This window comes from Lagenorhynchus albirostris, chromosome 1 (genome assembly GCF_949774975.1).
Source record: "Lagenorhynchus albirostris chromosome 1, mLagAlb1.1, whole genome shotgun sequence".
Lineage (NCBI taxonomy): Eukaryota > Metazoa > Chordata > Mammalia > Artiodactyla > Delphinidae > Lagenorhynchus > Lagenorhynchus albirostris.
Window position 1 is genome coordinate 110,634,523 of NC_083095.1, and position 17,718 is coordinate 110,652,240.

Genomic DNA, 17,718 nt, shown 5'->3' on the forward strand with positions numbered 1-17,718 from the left:
CTCAATGACATAGGAGGAAAAGAGCAAAAAGAAAACATCAAGGTTAGAAGAAACACTACCTTTCCCGAAGTGTAGGACAAGAAAGTCTATGAGGGTACAAAACAAGATATGCTGAAATATAAGGAAAACTATGCAAAAATATACTTTGATAAAGTTATAAAGAAGAGTTGAGAAGAAAGAATAATAGTGAAAATACAAAAGGGTGGGAAATCACACTAATTAACCAGGCTGCCACCACTTGTGTTCATCTCCAGGTTCAACTAAAGCTCTAATTACTTAGAAACTTTGCCATATTGTAGACAAACAATGGTGCTCAAAAATACTTATTTGAAGTTATTCCTTGAGGATCACACAGTCTCAATTTAAGAAATGGCACCTTATATTTCTGTTCCAATTAAGAAGTATTTTAAAAGGAAACATGGAGTATTAGCATAAAATTAGAAACAGGTTATAAAAGTAGTCCCACTTTTCTATTTATTTATCTTATTTCAGCAGATAAGAAATAAAACTTTACTATCCTTTACCTGTGGCGGGATTGATGCTCGCTGCAATGTGAAAATGACACAGTACATTTGCGTGATGGGAAATGTGTCTTTGAACCTCATGCGTTGCCATCTGGTCATGCATTAATTCAGTGTGCGTTACAAGAATGGAAGACTTCCTTTGTCCTTTCCTTAAATTTTTCAAATGGTGTATTGTCTAAAATAGAAAAATAATTACTAAATCCAAGTCTAGGAAGTCTAATAAGTGCTGATCAAAGTACTTTTGATTATTAAGGGTTTTACAATTTTCCTCTCTGTAAAACCTGACCATCTTAAAGGAAACTTTAACTACAATAGAACAACTTAATATATTTTCCACTGGTCTTGCAAATTTTATAGTTCAAGGCAGTAGTTGCTCAAAAACACTTATTATCTGCAGAAACCCCTATAAAGATTAGGAGTCCAAAGTCTAGTTTTTTCAGGATATTCCAGTACTGAGACGAAATTTGCTAGTCATAAGGGTGTAAAAAAAAAAAAATTCCAAATCTTCCTACCAGGAAGAATATTCCTCCCCAAAATTCTCACTTAGAACTAAATAGCCAGCTAAATAATCTAATATATAACCTCTATTATAAAGACAAAAAGAGGGTACAAAAATACAGAATAACAAGGGGAACCTTAACTTAGATAAGAGTAGCCAGGAAAGACCCCATGAAAGTATTGACCTGTGGAATTTGTTCAAACTGAGATATGTGCCTATGATAAAAATTCTGTACTGGCATACTCCATCATCTGAACTATTCTGACACGGGACCATGTCAATTCTCAGCACAATCTTTTCTCCACACCATAACCCCACCACACAGCAATTCCTTATTCTGTCACTTAACAATACCGTGCTTAATAATAATATACCATTCTTTTCCTTTGTTCCTTGCAATCAATGAAATAAAATGTGGCATCCTCTCAGTTCTTTCTGCAGTAAAATAAAACATCTGGTCCTTCCTTTCAATTCCACAGCCCTTGTCCCTTTTCATGTGAAAAACAGTATCAGTTCTATGGCGTGTCCTCTGTCTCTGGTCTCCCCGGTTATTTCTTTGATTATACCTATCAAATTAGTTTCACTCAATCTTTGACATTTATCATTATTTTAAATTAGATTGCCAAGGCTGTGCTATATTGGTCAGTTATCTTCTCCTAGGAACAAAATGTATAATTTAAGTATATATAGAATTATATAGACCTTGCAGTTAGGGGTTTTATAGGAAAGGACATTAGAAAGCAAAATAGCTCATAAGTCAGATAATCAGGTTTTTTCTATTAAAAACAATTTTAACATTACTAATTGACAACATTTTATTAAAAGGCAGCAAAAATGTGTCAAATCACTGATTACATTTTATTTTTTCTTTTATTTTATGTAGCAGTTAATAATTCGATTTAACAAACACTTGAAAAGAAATATATTAGATAACATGGAGGATATAAAGATATCTAAAAGCCCTTAGTCTCCAAAAGCTCATATGTAATTTAAAGATAAAATGTTATACAAATATATATAAATTATTGTAAACATCTAGTAAATAAAGTACTTTTTCCCACTAATTTTCAATCAATAGCAAAACATAACTCTAACTGTTCTGACTTGTGCTTTAATTTCATTTATGCTTTAAATGTTGGAAAAAACTGTATAAATAGTGCCCAATCACAGAGAGCATCAGAGCAGGACTACTTTACATAAAACTTTAAAGGACCACATCCTTAGCCTATTAAACCCCCAAAATATTTTTGCTCGCCAAAACTGCAAAACCATTTTGGCTATGCAACCATTAAAGTGTTAATGTAAACGTGCAATGTAAAAGTATAGTTAGTTATGTACAGAGATGTTTATAACACATTAAGTATAAAAAGCAAGTTATAAAACATTATTGCATAATATGATCTCAATCTTGTAAATAAAAAAAATGTACAAACACATATTGGAATAGTTGGATTATAAACTCTACCTTTTTTTCTTTTTCCTAATCTAATTTTAGAATAAGCATATACTCTTTGTGTAATAAAGTCACATGAAAAATTAAGAAAATTAGCAATCTAGGTTTACTATAATAAATTTCTGGTAATTTTTAATAATGTGTTTATCTCATTTTATTCGCTAATCATAATGGGCACAACAGTTCATACTATATTATAAATAATCTAATTTCTTAGAAAGCATTTTTGTTTTACATATAGTATTTAAAAACTAGAAAAATTATTTCACTTTCAAAATATTAAACCGTGAAAACTGTGCAATTATATAAGTTCACTTAATATCTTAACAACACCTTTATTCTTATTCATAATAGTCATTTTTAATTAGAAAAATAAATGTAAAATTTAATCCTCGTGAAACAAAAGCAAAATATTTTTATTTTTAATCTGTTTATTTTTTTAAAGATTGCTGTGGTTTATTTTATTTATTTATTTATTTATTTTGCTGCGCCGCGCAGCTTGCGGGATCTTACTTCCCTGACCAGGGATCGAACCCAGGCCCCAGCAGTGAAAGCACCAAGTCCTAACCACTGGACTGCCAGGGAATTCCCCACAAAACATTTTTAATTACAACCAATTTCAAAGACTTTTACATGTTTTATTAATCAAAGTTGCCTACTCCTATAGATTTTCACACTCAACATGCAAACTGGAAGAATTAAATTTATACTATTTATCTAGACTACATATCTGAGATCATTACTGTCTATATCTGTCTTCTAAGTGACATAAAATAAGTGAGAATTCTTTGCCATTAATTTCGTCATTATGTATACCATGCACCATCTGCAACTTAGCTTATGAATTCCCACCATACTCACATTATCTTCAAGAGTCATTTACCATTTTAAATAATACAGTACCTCAAGAGCATGTTGTACTCCGTCTTTGTGACTTCCAGCATGAGTAAGGCTGCTGGCAGTGCTGGAAGTGGTAGTCTCGCAAATCTGCTCACCCAAAAGACAGTCTTCTGGTAATACGGTTTCTGCCCACAGCCGGCAGACACCATCATGGCATGAAGTTAATAACACATTACAGACAGAACCTCTAATGATAAAGAGAAATGAACAAAAGTTACTGTGAGTATCAATGACATGAAAAATTAAAGGCTATTAATATTTAGTTCTTCATCCTTAAAGATGACATTAACGCAAAACAGTATGATCTATGTGTAGTTATTTTTCCAATAATGATAATGGATTTGTACTGACTATTTCACACTCTTACCAAACCCCATTTATTACCTGCTCAGACCTGCAAGGTGGTAGGCTGGACATAGGGTGCAATCAGTTACCATAAAATAAGAACAACCTAACTGTCCCTGACACTCACCTTAATTCATTAAACTTATGTCTTGAACAGCTAAACTAAATGACAGTATAGTATGCTTCCAATTGCTTTAGAAATTACATTGTGTGGAGAAAGAGTATCAATGGAAGAGCTTGAAATCACGCACAGTACGGCTGTGAACATCATAAAAACTAGGAAATGGTCCTGACGAAGGAAACAGAAATTAATGCCAGATTATACATGTGCTGCTTGAAAACAAGGCTCTGGAGGATTAGTATCTCCTAAACAAAACAAAGTAAACATCAAAAGAAAACCTACATTTCTGTCATTACAACTTGCAGAATGACCATAATAAAAGATCATTAATTATAATTAAACTATGTGGTTTATGGCAGTAGTTCCAGCATTTTGTTTTATCCTTCTTATAATCTAAACAGTTATAAATAGGTAAACAAACTTATTAATAATAAAACTGTAAGGAGACTATAAATTCAAACTATAAATCAATTTCCATTAAGTTAAGCAAAAATGTCACAGCATCAAGCAGCTGAAGTGGTTTAACCACTCATCGTGAAAAAAAAAATTTTCCCATTAAAAAAATGCTTACATACAATCTGACTCAGTCAAAGGTAAAGTGTTCTGCAAATGTTTTCCATAGATGCAAATAACTTAAACAGATTTAGAGTAACCTTTTATCTAGATTCCAAAAATGTATAAATTCCCCATTTTATCATTTACTGAGCACCTCCATAATAGGTGTGCTGTATTTCCCATCAAGTGCAAACAGTGCTCAGATATATTTAGCAGATGAAATAACCCTTCCTCAAGAATGAATACAGATTTCTAAGCAAGCATTTTTAGAACTGTATATATAATACAGGAATCATTGGTATGGGCTGTTTTGTAGTTTGCTTTATCTTCTAAACACTTTTAAGAGATGGCTGTAACAATGAAGAAAAACTTAATAAATCCTTTGAGAAGTTTCTGTTGATAGCCCTAAGATAAGAAAAACTTGGCCACTTTATTCACTGTATGTATATGATATGCCTTCCCAGAATGCATATTACTGACAGTTTATTACTATGTTTTATTCTCCCTCAGTGTGTGCTTTCCTGTTACTTGCAAACGTCTCCTTCCTGGAATCTACTGCTGCTGCTGATACTGACAATACCAGCTAACGTTGCCCTGGCACACACAATGTGCAAAGGCCTGTATAAGCATTCACATTCACTCACACATTTCAGTCTCATACAACTCTCTGAGGTAGGTACTACTACGACCCCCATTCTACAGAGGCATGGAGAGCTTAAGAAATTTAGTCAAAAGCTCACGAAGCTGGTAACAACAGCAGAATCTGAAGTCAGGCAGTTGATGCCCAGAACCTCTGCTATTCATTGCCACCATGTCAATTAAAAGGACCTTTGTTTTCATTATTTTTATAAACATATAAGTAATACAAAATGAAGTTCGATGACACAGTTGTCTAACCTGGGCATATATTTGCTAGTTTTACGCCATGAAAAACCTGTCACCGCTCGCGGATGTGCCAAATAGACAAAGGAAAACTGGGTAGACGCCTGTCTCCTTTCCACTTCATGATGATCCGGAGGTATAATTGAAGACTTCCAACCAGTCATAGGGTACCACACTTTCAAAAGACAATCATCCTGTGAAAATATATAGGCCAATATAAAATTAATTTGTATCTACACATTTCAAAATTTAAGTGGTTTGAAGAAGCTTTAAAAATTAAGCTATATTGGTGTCAGTTTATTTATCTCTTGTAAAAATAAAATACAGTGTGTGTGTGAAAAAAAATTAAGCTATATATAAAAACTAAAATGTGACCTATACATAATACAAAACTAACCCTAAAATGATGTTTATTATTCTAAATAATACCATTCTTGAGAAATAAATGGTCAGTGTGCTCATTATTAATCTTCTCTACACAAAGGTACTTTTCAAACAGAGATTGAAGCCAAATTCCCCCACTTCAATACACAAGGGTCACTGTAAAGAAAAGACTCTGGAACCAGATGCTAGCCTGGATAAGAAAGAAGCCATGTTATCTGTCACTGTTATCATCTCCATTTTGAAGAGATCTGAAAGGATGAGACAAACCCTTTTTAAATATGAATTGCTTCTTACTCTAAATCAGGACTCAGCAAACTCTTCCTGTAAAAGGCCAAGTAAGTTAGGCTTTGTGGACCACACAGCCTGTGACACAGATTCTCCTTGGGTTGTTTTTTTTTTTAGAACCCTTCAAAAATGTAAAATCCATTCTTGGTTCATGGGCCATAGTGTTCTGATTCCTACTCTAAATGACCAAGCGGAGTTTATCCCAGCAAAGTGAAGTGGGTTTAACACTGGAAAAATCAGTAATTGCATTTCATCATAGTAACAGAATGAAAAAGAAAACCTAAGTAATTAACTCACTATATGCAGGAACAGCACTTGACAAAAGTAAACACTAATTCATGGGGGAGAACAACACTCTCAGCATATAGGAATAGGAAAAATAAAAGGGAACATATACAACATGATCAAGTTGAGTGACTCTACAATAAACCTACAACTTACATCATATATAATGGTGCAAGACAATGCTCTTCCCATAAAATTGGGAGCAATACAAGAATGTCTGCTCTCATCAGTTCTACTCAACATTGTACAAGAGGTCCTAGTACTTGCAATATATTGGGTAAGGGAAAAAAATAAAAGGTATACAGATTAGAAAGGAAGAAGTAAAATTGTCTTTTTTCACAAAATCCTAAGAAAACTACCCAAAAAGGCTGCTAGAACTGATAAGCAAGGTAATAAGACTAAGGATCAAAATTCAAAAATCAATTCTATTTCTATATTTAACAATAATTAGCAATGTAATTTCTGTAAATACTTTTTACATTAGGAAGATAAACTTAAATTGTGTACCCTGAAAACTACGAAACGCTGCTAAGAGAAAGAAAACCTAAATAAAAAGAGAAACATACCACATTCGTAGATAAGAAGACCAAATGTGGGACTTCCATAGTGGCGCAGCGGTTAAGAATCCGCCTGCCAATGCAGGGAACATGGGTCGATCCCTGGTCCGGGAAGATCCCACATGCTGTGGAGCAACTAAGCCCATGCACCACAACTACTGAGCCTGCGTTCTAGAGCCCACGAGCCACAACTACTGAAGCCCATGCGCCTAGAGCCCCCACTCTGCAACAAGAGAAGTCACCACAATAAGAAGCCTGCACACCGCAACGAAGAGTAGCCTCTACTCGCTGCAACTAGAGAAAGCCCACATACAGCAACGAAGACCCAAAGCAGCCAAAAATTAATTATTTTAAAATTTTTAAAAAAAGACCAAATGTTACTAATGTACAATTCTTCCCAAATTGTTCTATAGAGATACAATGTATATAAATAGTATCAAAATCACAGCAGGCTTTTTTGTAGAAACTGACAAACTCTGTATGGAAATCAAAGGACTGACACCACCAAAAATATTTTAAAAGAAAAGTACAAAGTTAGAGGAAACTACTTGTTTTTGGAACTAACTATAAAGCCACAATAATCAAGACACATAATATTAGCGTAAGGGGATACACACACACACACACACACACACATATCACAATGGAACAAAACAGAGAGGCCAGGATCAGATCCACACACGTATGGAAAGCTGATTTTCAACAAAGTTGTCTAGGAAATTCAATGGAGAGTGGATTGCCTTTTTAAAATGCCACTGAAATATCTTGATATACCTTTGCGGAAAAACTGACTTCAAATCAAATGCAAAAAAACCAAAATGTAAAAGTCAAAACTATAAAACCTCTAAAAGAAAACATAGTAAAATATCTTTGTGATTTCAAGGTAGACAAAGATTTTTTAAATCTAGGCCACAAAAAGCACAAACCAATTTTTTAAAATTGACGTTGGATTTCTTCAAAATTAAAAACTTCTGCACATCAAAAGACATCATTTAAAAAAAATTAAAAGGCAAGTTACAGACTGGGAGGAAATATATATAATAGATTTATCTTTCAATTGTACTAAATATACAAAGAACTCATAATTCTATAATAATGAGAAAACAAACCCAATTTTTTTAATGGGCAAAGGACAAATAAACACTTTACCAAAAAAAAAAGTATACAGACAGGCAATAAGCATGTGCTCAACATCATCAGAAATCAGAGAAATACATATGAAAACCACAATAAGACACCACTACCCGGACTATTAGAATGGCTAATATTAAAAAGGCTGACAATGCCAAATGTTGGCAAGAAAGTGGAGCAACTGATATTATTCAATTGTTGGTGAGTATGCAAAATGGTACAACTTTGGAAAGCGCCTGGTACTTTTTTGTAAAGTACCATGTGACCCAACAATTCCACTCATAGGTATTTTTTACCCATGAGAAGTGAAATGTTTATACAAAGACTTGCAAATGAATGGTCATAGTAGCTTTGTTCATTTTAGCCTAAAACTCCATACAACCTATATGTCAATCAACAGGTGAATGGATAAACAAATTATGATATATCCATATAACAGAATACAACTCAAATAAAAAGAACAAATTACTGATGCACACAACACAGATGAATCGCAAAACACTGTGCTAAGTGCAAGAACTCAGACACAATAGAGTATACGACACAATTTCATTTACATACAACTCTAGTGAAGACCAATCTAATCAATAGTGATAGAAAGCAGAGCAGCTATTTATTATCTGGAACTAGGAATAGGAGTAAGGATTAATTGGGAAGAAGCAAAAGGAAACCTTTTGAGATGGTGTAAGTGTCCAATAACTAGATCGTGGTGGTGATTACACAGGTCTTTAAATTTGTCAAAATACACTGAACTGCACATTTAAAAAATAATTTCATTTTATGTTAATTATACCTTTTAGGTTAATTACATATGGTTTAATTATACCATATAAAGTTAATTATAAAAAAGACATAACAAGATTTATATAAAAGGATGTTCATTTTTAATGGCAATAGAAAAAAATGAGAACTACTAAATGTTCATTAATAGTTATCTGGTTAAGTTAAACTATGGTATACATTCATTCATATAATGGCAAATTATGTTGCCTTTAAAAAGAAAAGATATATCTGTACTGACACATCAATCTATCTATGATACAGTAAGTGAATAAATCAGCTTAAAGAATATGTACACACACACACTTCTGTGTGGTTTACAAAGGCATCAAAAAGTCTGAAAGAATATATATTAAACAGAGAACAGTGGCCATTCTTTTTTTACTGGGGGTATGGCTATTTGGCTGGAGATTTTCATTTTCTCTGCATGTTCCTCTTAATAATAAATACATATTATGTTAAAGAAGTAAAGATATTTCCATGTTAAAAGGGGAATAAAGGGCTTCCCTGGTGGCGCAGTGGTTGAGAGTCCGCCTAACGATGCAGGGGACACGGGTTCGTGGCCCGGTCTGGGAAGATCCCACATGCCGCGGAGTGGCTGGCCCCGTGAGCCATGGCCGCTGAGCCTGCACGTCCAGAGCCTGTGCTCTGCAACGAGAGAGGCCGCGGCAGTGAGAGGCCCGCGTACCGCAAAAAAAAAAAGGGGGGGGCGGGAATAAAGGTCAATAAGCCAATCCTTAAATAACCAAAACACTAAATCTAGGTACAGAGGCACGCTCTCAAGAGGAGGAAAAGCTTCAGGGAACATTCTGTAGCCAGCTGCTTCCCTTCCCGCCAAAATGACCCTCCTCAAAAATTCTTCTCACCTTAGCTCTTAGAAAGCCCAGTTTTTTTCTCAAAAGAGTAATCCTCTATTAAAGAAAAATGGTTTTGAAAAAAACCAAGGTATTTTAAGTTACATTCAAATTTTAAAAAATAGAAATTTTAGAAAGTGTTCAGATATAAACTTCATAAACATGAACAGTATTTTTTATTGAACAAATATAATGCTTTACAATTTTCAAAAGTTTCACACACACGATTTCATATAATCCCATAATAACCCCCTTTTAAAATCCCCTACCCCTACACTGCCCTCTCCCACTTCCCTCTCCCCACTGGTAACCACTAGTTTGTTCTCTGTATCTGTGAGTCTGCTTTTTTGTTTTATTCACTAGTTTGTCGTATTTTTTAGATTCCACATATAAGTGATATCATACAGTATTTGTCTCTCTGACTTATTTCACTTAGTGTAATGCCCTCCAAGTCCACCCATGTTGCTGCAAATGGCAAAATTTCATTCTTTTTTATGGCTGAGTTGTATTTCATTGTGTGTATATACACACACATACCATGGAGGGCCCAAATCAACAAAATCAGAAATGGAAAAGGAGAAGTTATAACTGACACCACAGAAATACAAAGGATCATAAGAGACTACTACAAGCAAATATACACCAATAAAATGAACAACCTAGAAGAAATGGACAAATTCTTAGAAAGGTACAAACTCCCAAGACTGAACCAGGAAGAAATAGAAAATATGAACAGGCCAATTACCAGTAATGAAATTGAATCAGTAATTTTAAAACTCCCAATAAACAAAAGTCCAGGACCAGATGGCTTCACTGGTGAATTCTACCAAACATTTAGAGAAGACTTAACACCTATGCTTATGAAACTATTCCAAAACACTGCAGAGGAAGGAATACTGCTGAACTCATTCTATGAGGCTGGCATCACCCGGATACAAAAACCAGACAAAGATATCACAAAAAAAGAAAATTACAGGCCATTATCACTGATGAACATAGATGCAAAAATCCTCAACAGGGCTTCCCTGGTGGCCCAGTGGTTAAGAGTCCGCCTGCCAATGCAGGGGGCACGGGTTCGTGCCCTGGTCCGGGAAGATCCCACATGCCACGGAGCGGCTGGGCCCGTGAGCCATGGCCGCTGAGCCTGCGCATCCAGAGTCTGTGCTCCACAACGGGAGAGGCCACAACAGTGAGAGAGGCCCGCGTACCGCAAAAAAAAAAAAAAATCCTCAACAAAATATTAGCAAACCAAATCCAACAACACATTAAAAGGATCATACACCATGATCAGGTGGGATTTATCCCAGGGAGGCAAGGGGTTTTCAATATCTGCAGATCAATGTGATATACCACATTAATGAACTGAAGAATAAAAACCATATGATCATCTCAATAGATGCAGAAAAAGCTTCTGACAAAATTCAACACCCATTAATGATAAAAACTCTCCAGAAAGTAGGCATAGAGGGAACCTACCTCAACATAATAAAGGTCATATATGACAAGCCCACAGCTAACATCATACTCAACAGTGAAAAGCTGAAAGCATTTCCTCTAAGATCAGGAACAAGACAAGGATGTCTACTCTCACCACTTTTATTCAACATAGTTTTGGAAGTCTGAGCCACAGCAATCCATGAAGAAAAAGAAAGAAAAGGAATACAAATTGGAAAGGAAGACGTAAAACTGTCACTGTTTGCAGACATGATACTATCCATAGAAAATCCTAAAGACACTACCAGAAAACTACTAGGGCTCGTCACTGAATTCAGTAAAGTTGCTGGATACAAAATTAATATACAGGACTTCCCTGGTGGTGCAGTGGTTAAGAATCCACCTGCCAATGCAGGGGACACAGGCTCGAGCCCTGGTCTGGGAAAATCTTACATGCCGTGGAGCAACTAAGCCCATGCGCCACAACTACTGAGCCTGCACTCTAGAGCCCGCAAGCCACAACTACTGAGCCCGTGTGCCGCACCTACTGAAGCCCGTGTGCCTAGAGCCCGTGCTCTGCAACAGGAGAAGCCACCGCAATTAGAAGCCCGAGCACCGCAACAAAGAGTAGCCCCGGCTCGCCGCAACTGGAGAAAGCCCACACACAGCAACAAAAACCCAACACAGCCAAAAATAAATACATAAATAAATAAATTTATTTTTTTAAAAAAATAGATCCTACCATCAAAAGTACTCAATGAACTATAATATTAAAAATCCAGAAGGTAATTGGATTTGAATCCCCAAACACCAGAGCTGAAATTCTGTCACGTGTAGCAGAGGCGCTGGAAAATGCCTTCTAGTGGTAGATCACAGTCACCATCTGTTTCATCAAGTCAGACAAACTTGGCTTTATTAACAGCAGCAGAACAGATTGAAGAGGAGAGGAAGCCAACATTACAAAGGTAGTTTCTGTTCGTTTTATTAAGATCATCTTAATTAGATGTGGTTATCTTCTCAAAAAAGTGAAGAAATAAGTTTTTAAAATCCACGACATAATTTATTAAACCCCAAAGGCATTCTTTTTTTTCAATTAATTTTCATTGGAGTATAGTTGATTTACAATGTTGTGTTAGTTTCTGCTGTACAGCAAAGTGACTCAGTTATCCACTCTTTTCTAGATTCTATTCCCATATAAGTCATTACAGAGTATTGAGTAGAGTTCCCTGTGCTATATGGTAGGTTCTTATTAGTTATCTATTTTATATATAGTAGGATATATATATATATATCCTTGTGCTATAAAGTAGGTTCTTATTATATATTTTATATATGTCAATCTCAAAGGCATTCTTATCTTTCCCTCAGAAATGTGAAACACTTAGCTCTTAGGAGAATTGAACATTAAAAGCTTAAGGGGGGGGGGGGTGCTTCCCTGGTGGGCGCAGTGGTTGAGAGTCTGCCTGCCGATGCAGGGGACACGGGTTCGTGCCCTGGTCCTGGAAGATCCCACATGCCGTGGAGCGGCTGGGCCTGTGAGCCATGGCCGCTGAGCCTGCGCGTCCGGAGTCTGTGCTCCGCAACAGGAGAGGCCACAACAGTGAGAGGCCCGCGTACCGCAAAAAAAAAAAAAAAAAAAAAAAGCTTAACGGAACATGACTAATACAATGAAAAAACATACTCAATAATCAATTGCTAAGGCTGTGTGCAATAAAAATTCAGAGAAAAAATGTATTAGGCATTATGCAGTGCACAAACAGAATCGCCTCTGAGGAGCTTAAAATCTAGTTGCTCCATTTAAGAGGACATACTTTTAGTCTATTTACATATTTTTGTCTGAAGCACAAAGGTATCTTTCAGATTCATTAGGGAGTTCAAATAATCAGAAGATGTTTAGACAATGAATAAAGATCATCTTTCATGGCTCATTAATAGTTTGTAAAGCAACAAGTGACCCTGTCAAACGACCATATATCCTAAAACAGTCTCAAAGTTTAGCCAGCTGTAACACACGGCAGAGGCAAACGTCACACACTGGGTGAGCAAAAGGAGATAATCAGAAACATTAAGAATGTATGAGGGAAATCGACTACAAGCCCTGTCATTCAGCTACAAAAAAATAAATTCTGCCAACAACCTGAGTGAGCTTGGAAAAGGGTTCTGCCCTAGTCAAGTCTCCAGGTCAGAATTCATCCCAGCTGACACCTTTATTGCAGCCAAAAGTGCCCTGATCACGGCACCCAGCTATGTCCGGACACCAAACCCACGGAAGCTGAGATAATGTGTGGTCTTAAGTTGCTAAGTTTGTGGCGATTTCTGTTATGCAATAACAGAAAACTAATACAAACTCCTAGTGATAGTGTTACAAGTAAAATTAAGGCAGGCAAAGGGAATAGAAAGTACAGTGGTAGGTGAGATGCAATTTAAAGGGATGCTTAGGTAAAGCCTCACTGAGACAGTGACATTTAAGAAGTTAAGGGGAAAAGCCACGCAGGTCTCTGGGGGAAGGATTTTTCTGGGTAAAGAGAATAACAATTGCAATAGAAAATGAGGAGAAAAACTTGGGAGACAGCAGCTATAAGCAACCCTTTCGAGGTGTTATAAGGAGAGCACAGAATTAACAGAAACTGAGAGAGAAGGTCAAGAGATGGTTTTTGTTATTGTTGCTGTTCGTTTGTTTTAGAATGGGCAAGATTATAGCATATTCGCTATGCTGTGCTGTATTAGTCAGCTCAGGCTGCCATAACAAAATACTATAGACTGGGCGGCTTGAACAACAGAAATTTATTTTCTCATAATTCTGGAGGCCAGAAGTCTTAAGATCAGAGTGTCAGCATGGTCAGGTTCTGGTGAGACCTCTCTTCCTGGCTTTTTGACAGCAGCCTTCTTACTGCGTTTTCATGTAGTAGAGAGAGAACAAGCTATCTGGTATCTCTTCTTATAAGGGTACTGTTCCTATCATGAGGGCCACCCTCATGACTTTATCTAACCTTAACCTCCAAAAGGTCCCATCTCCAAAGATCATCACTTTGCGGGGTTAGGGCTTCAGCATATGAATGGGGAGGGGGGACAAACATTCAGTCCATAACATATGCTAATGTGATGCCCCAATGGAGAAGGGAAAACTAATTGAGAAGAGAGGAGAGCACTGCAATACTGAGGTCCCTGAATAAGCAAGGACAAACGGAATCTAGTTTACAAGTGGAAGAACTGGCCTTGTATAAAAGCAGACCATTCATCCATGGCAACACAAGGGAAGGCAGAACATACATGCACAGATGTAGGGAGATGAACAGATACAGCTAGGTGGTGGGAGTTTATCAAAGTTCTCTTTTGATTACATCTATTTTCTCAGGTAAGAATCCATAGTACACAAATGCTAAAGTGGGAGCATGGATTGTCATATGGGACTCTACCAACACCCAGTGGCATAGAGCTTCAGTTTAAAATACAGTAGCTACATAGAGACAACACACGGTGTTCACGCAAGGTGATAAGTCAGATCAGAGGTGCCTGCATAACACCATAAAAAACAAACAAACAAAGAAAAAGACCCCTAAGGACTATCGCTAAATGAAAGGATGAAATCAAGAAAAAAACCCTCTCTGTAAAGGAATATGGTAAGGAAGGGTTCATCTGCACCTGAACTCTGAGTGAAGGAAAAAGTCTCCGCTGGGCATCTGTAACGACAAAACAGGCCTCATGAGACCCAAGCGCACACTGTGTGGCACAACTTCCAAGCTGAGAATTTAGTTTAAACTGTGTGTGCCCCCAGGTGCCTGGCAGAAACTATACGAACCTTTCCTAGAAGGAATGCATACTCAACCCAGGCCTCAAAGCATCCCTACGAATGCATTTGCAATAAATATTTTCTCAATGAAATACAAAGCCAGCTGATTTTGGTGCTGTGAAATCTAAAACATCTGGGTTAAAATCCCAGCTCCACCTTCTGACTATCTCTGTATTCTCAGGGAAGTTCTTAAACTGCAGTTTCCCCTTCTGGAAAACAGCTGCCCCATAGGCTTTTGAAGGCACAGTTTCTGGTACGTAACAGTCAACAGCTACCAGTCACTATCATAACAGTATCAGTATTTATTAGTCTAAAATTACTCATAAGTTTTACTTAATAACGCAAAATAAAATTGTCACCGCCAATAAAATACTTCTGCACCATCCACCATCACCCCAAAACAACTGAGCCTGACTCTAATCCATACTCTGGACAACCCATGAATCAAAAAGTGAATCACACTGAAAATCAGAAAAATTTATATTTAGAATAATAATAAAAATAATACACATCAAAAGTTATGGAATTAAAAAAAAACTTATGGGATAAAGCTAAGCTTAAAGGGAAATCTATAGTGTTAAATGTATACATTAAAAACAAAAAAGGCTGAGAAAAACAAAAAAGGCTGAACATCTAAAAAAGTTTGAGAAAAACTATTAAGTGTGCAATAGCATTACATCTTTAAAAATGTACATACCTTACTATTTTAAAATACTTTATTACTAAAAATGCTAACCATCATCTGACAACACAGGGTTGAAACAAACCTTCACTGTGTTAAAAAACACATTATCTGCAAAGCACAAGAAAGCAAAGCACGATAAAACCAGGTATACCTGTACAAAAAAGGAAAAATTATTCGCCAAGCCTCACTTTAATACAGAGATCTCATAAATCCTAAATAAAATATTAGCAATGCAAATCCAGCAAGGACAATACATTACAATCAAGTTGAGATTATTCCAGTAACACAAGATTTATTTAACACTTGAAAATAAGTCCAACATATTTCATCTTATTAAATAAGAAAATAATGATAATATCATTAGATGCAGAAAAAGTATTTGCTAAGATTCAACATCATTTGTGATTTAAAAAAGAAAAATCCTAGCAATCTACAAATAAGAAGGAAACTTCCTTTATCTGAAAAACAGTATCTATAGTAAACACCTACAGTAAATATCACACTTAATGGCGACACAGTGAAAGGCATCTTTTTGATACTGGGAACAAGGAAAAGATACCTACTCTCACCACCTTTACTCAACACTATACTGGAGGTCCTAGATACTGCAGAAAAAAAGAAGACACAAAACACTTAAAAGTTAGAAAAGATGAAATAAAACTGCCATTATTCACAAATAATAGAATTATGCACATAGAAAATTCAAAAGGATCTACAGAGGACTTGTTAGAATTAATGAGTTTATTAAGATTGCTAGGTATAAACCCAATATACAAAAATTAATTGCATTTCTATATACCAGTAATAATTATAAAATGATACCATTCATATCATTTTTGACATCAAAAATATCAAATACCTAGGCATGAATCTAACAAAAGATATTTAGGACCTCTAGAAAAAATTATAAAACCTTACTGGGAGAAGTAAAAAGATCTAAATTAAAGACTATATCATGTTCATAGATGAGAAGACTCAACTGTAAAGACGTCAATTCTCCCAAAACTGATCTATAGAGTCAATGAAATATCAATCAAAATCACAAGAGGTTTTCTGTTTGTTTTATAAAATTTATTATGCTCATTCTAAAATTTATATGGAAATACAAAGGGCCAAAAATAGATAGGATAATCTTAAAGAAGGAAAACAAGATGGGAAGACTTGCTCTACCAGATATCAAGACAATTTAAAAGCTATAGCAACGAAGGTGGCAATACTACAAGGAAAGACCAGTGGACTAGAGAAAAGAATCCAGAAACAGAGCCACACTAGTATGGACATTTGATTTTGACAAAGGTGGCAATAAAGAGCAATGGAGAAACAAGAGGCTTTTCAACAAATTGTGCTGGACAACTGGATATCCATACAGAAAAAGTGAAACCTGACCTCTTCCTCAAACCATACCTAAAAACTATTCCACGTAGGTTTTAGATCTAAATGTGGAAGGCAAAAAATTAAATGTCCAGATTTTAGGCCAGAGGTTCTGAGGTCTTCTGACCCAAGGCACCTGCAGATAGAATTCAAGATATAAAAAATATTTCTGATACCTCAACTGTATCCTCTCATGCCTTAGCATTTCAGTGAGCCAGTTCCAGTTGACAGCAGCCACATATCTTTGCCTGAGTTTTCCAGGAATTGTTTGTAAGTGCTGAGAATTAATGCTCTGCTCTCACCAGCCTTCAACCCATGTGTGTATGTGTGATGTGTCTGAAGAACAAGTGTGAGGAACATAATGTTGTGAGGACCACTAACTCCCAGAGTTAGCCAGAGATTTAATCTTGTTAATCACCTGCATGATAATACGCTCTTTTTTAAGCACCTTCACTTCCCTGCCTCAAATCCAGTGTATGTTTTTGTGAGCATTGCCCATATTAATTACTTGAACTCGAATGCTTGTCTGGGGGTCTGCTTCTTGAGAAACCAAGAAAACCAAGACCCAGAGTTACAATGAACTTGAGTAGGGGAAAAAAATTACTTCTCTATTTTTGTAACTGCTAATTGAAGGAAATGCTAAAGTTCAGTTATGAATATAAACATACCAAAATGATGTTAGCAGTACTTGTGACTTTGTCTCTAACAGAAATCACAGATGTTTTAATATTACACGACAGCTGCTGCAGATACCTCCAAATATTTTTTACACTCCTCACTACATTGAAACCGTTATTTATTAGTTTACTGCTAAACCGCACATGATTGCAGTCTTTCTGTCTATAATGTTATACAGTCTTCCTGTCTATAATGTCATCAACTA

At 36.0% G+C, this 17,718-nt stretch overlaps 1 protein-coding gene across 8 annotated transcripts in view; it reads right to left on the reverse strand.

Moving 5' to 3' along the window:
* Window positions 1–17,718, reverse strand: part of DMXL2 (Dmx like 2) — a 161,092-nt gene that overhangs the window by 96,628 nt on the left and 46,746 nt on the right. For all 8 annotated transcript variants that reach the window (XM_060149954.1, XM_060149946.1, XM_060149917.1 and 5 more), the window contains exons 7-9: window positions 5,295–5,473; window positions 3,380–3,563; window positions 525–699 (exon numbers count right to left, since the gene is read on the reverse strand). In XM_060149954.1, the coding sequence (XP_060005937.1) occupies window positions 525–699; window positions 3,380–3,563; window positions 5,295–5,473 (538 nt within the window). The remainder of the gene's footprint in view (window positions 1–524; window positions 700–3,379; window positions 3,564–5,294; window positions 5,474–17,718) is intronic.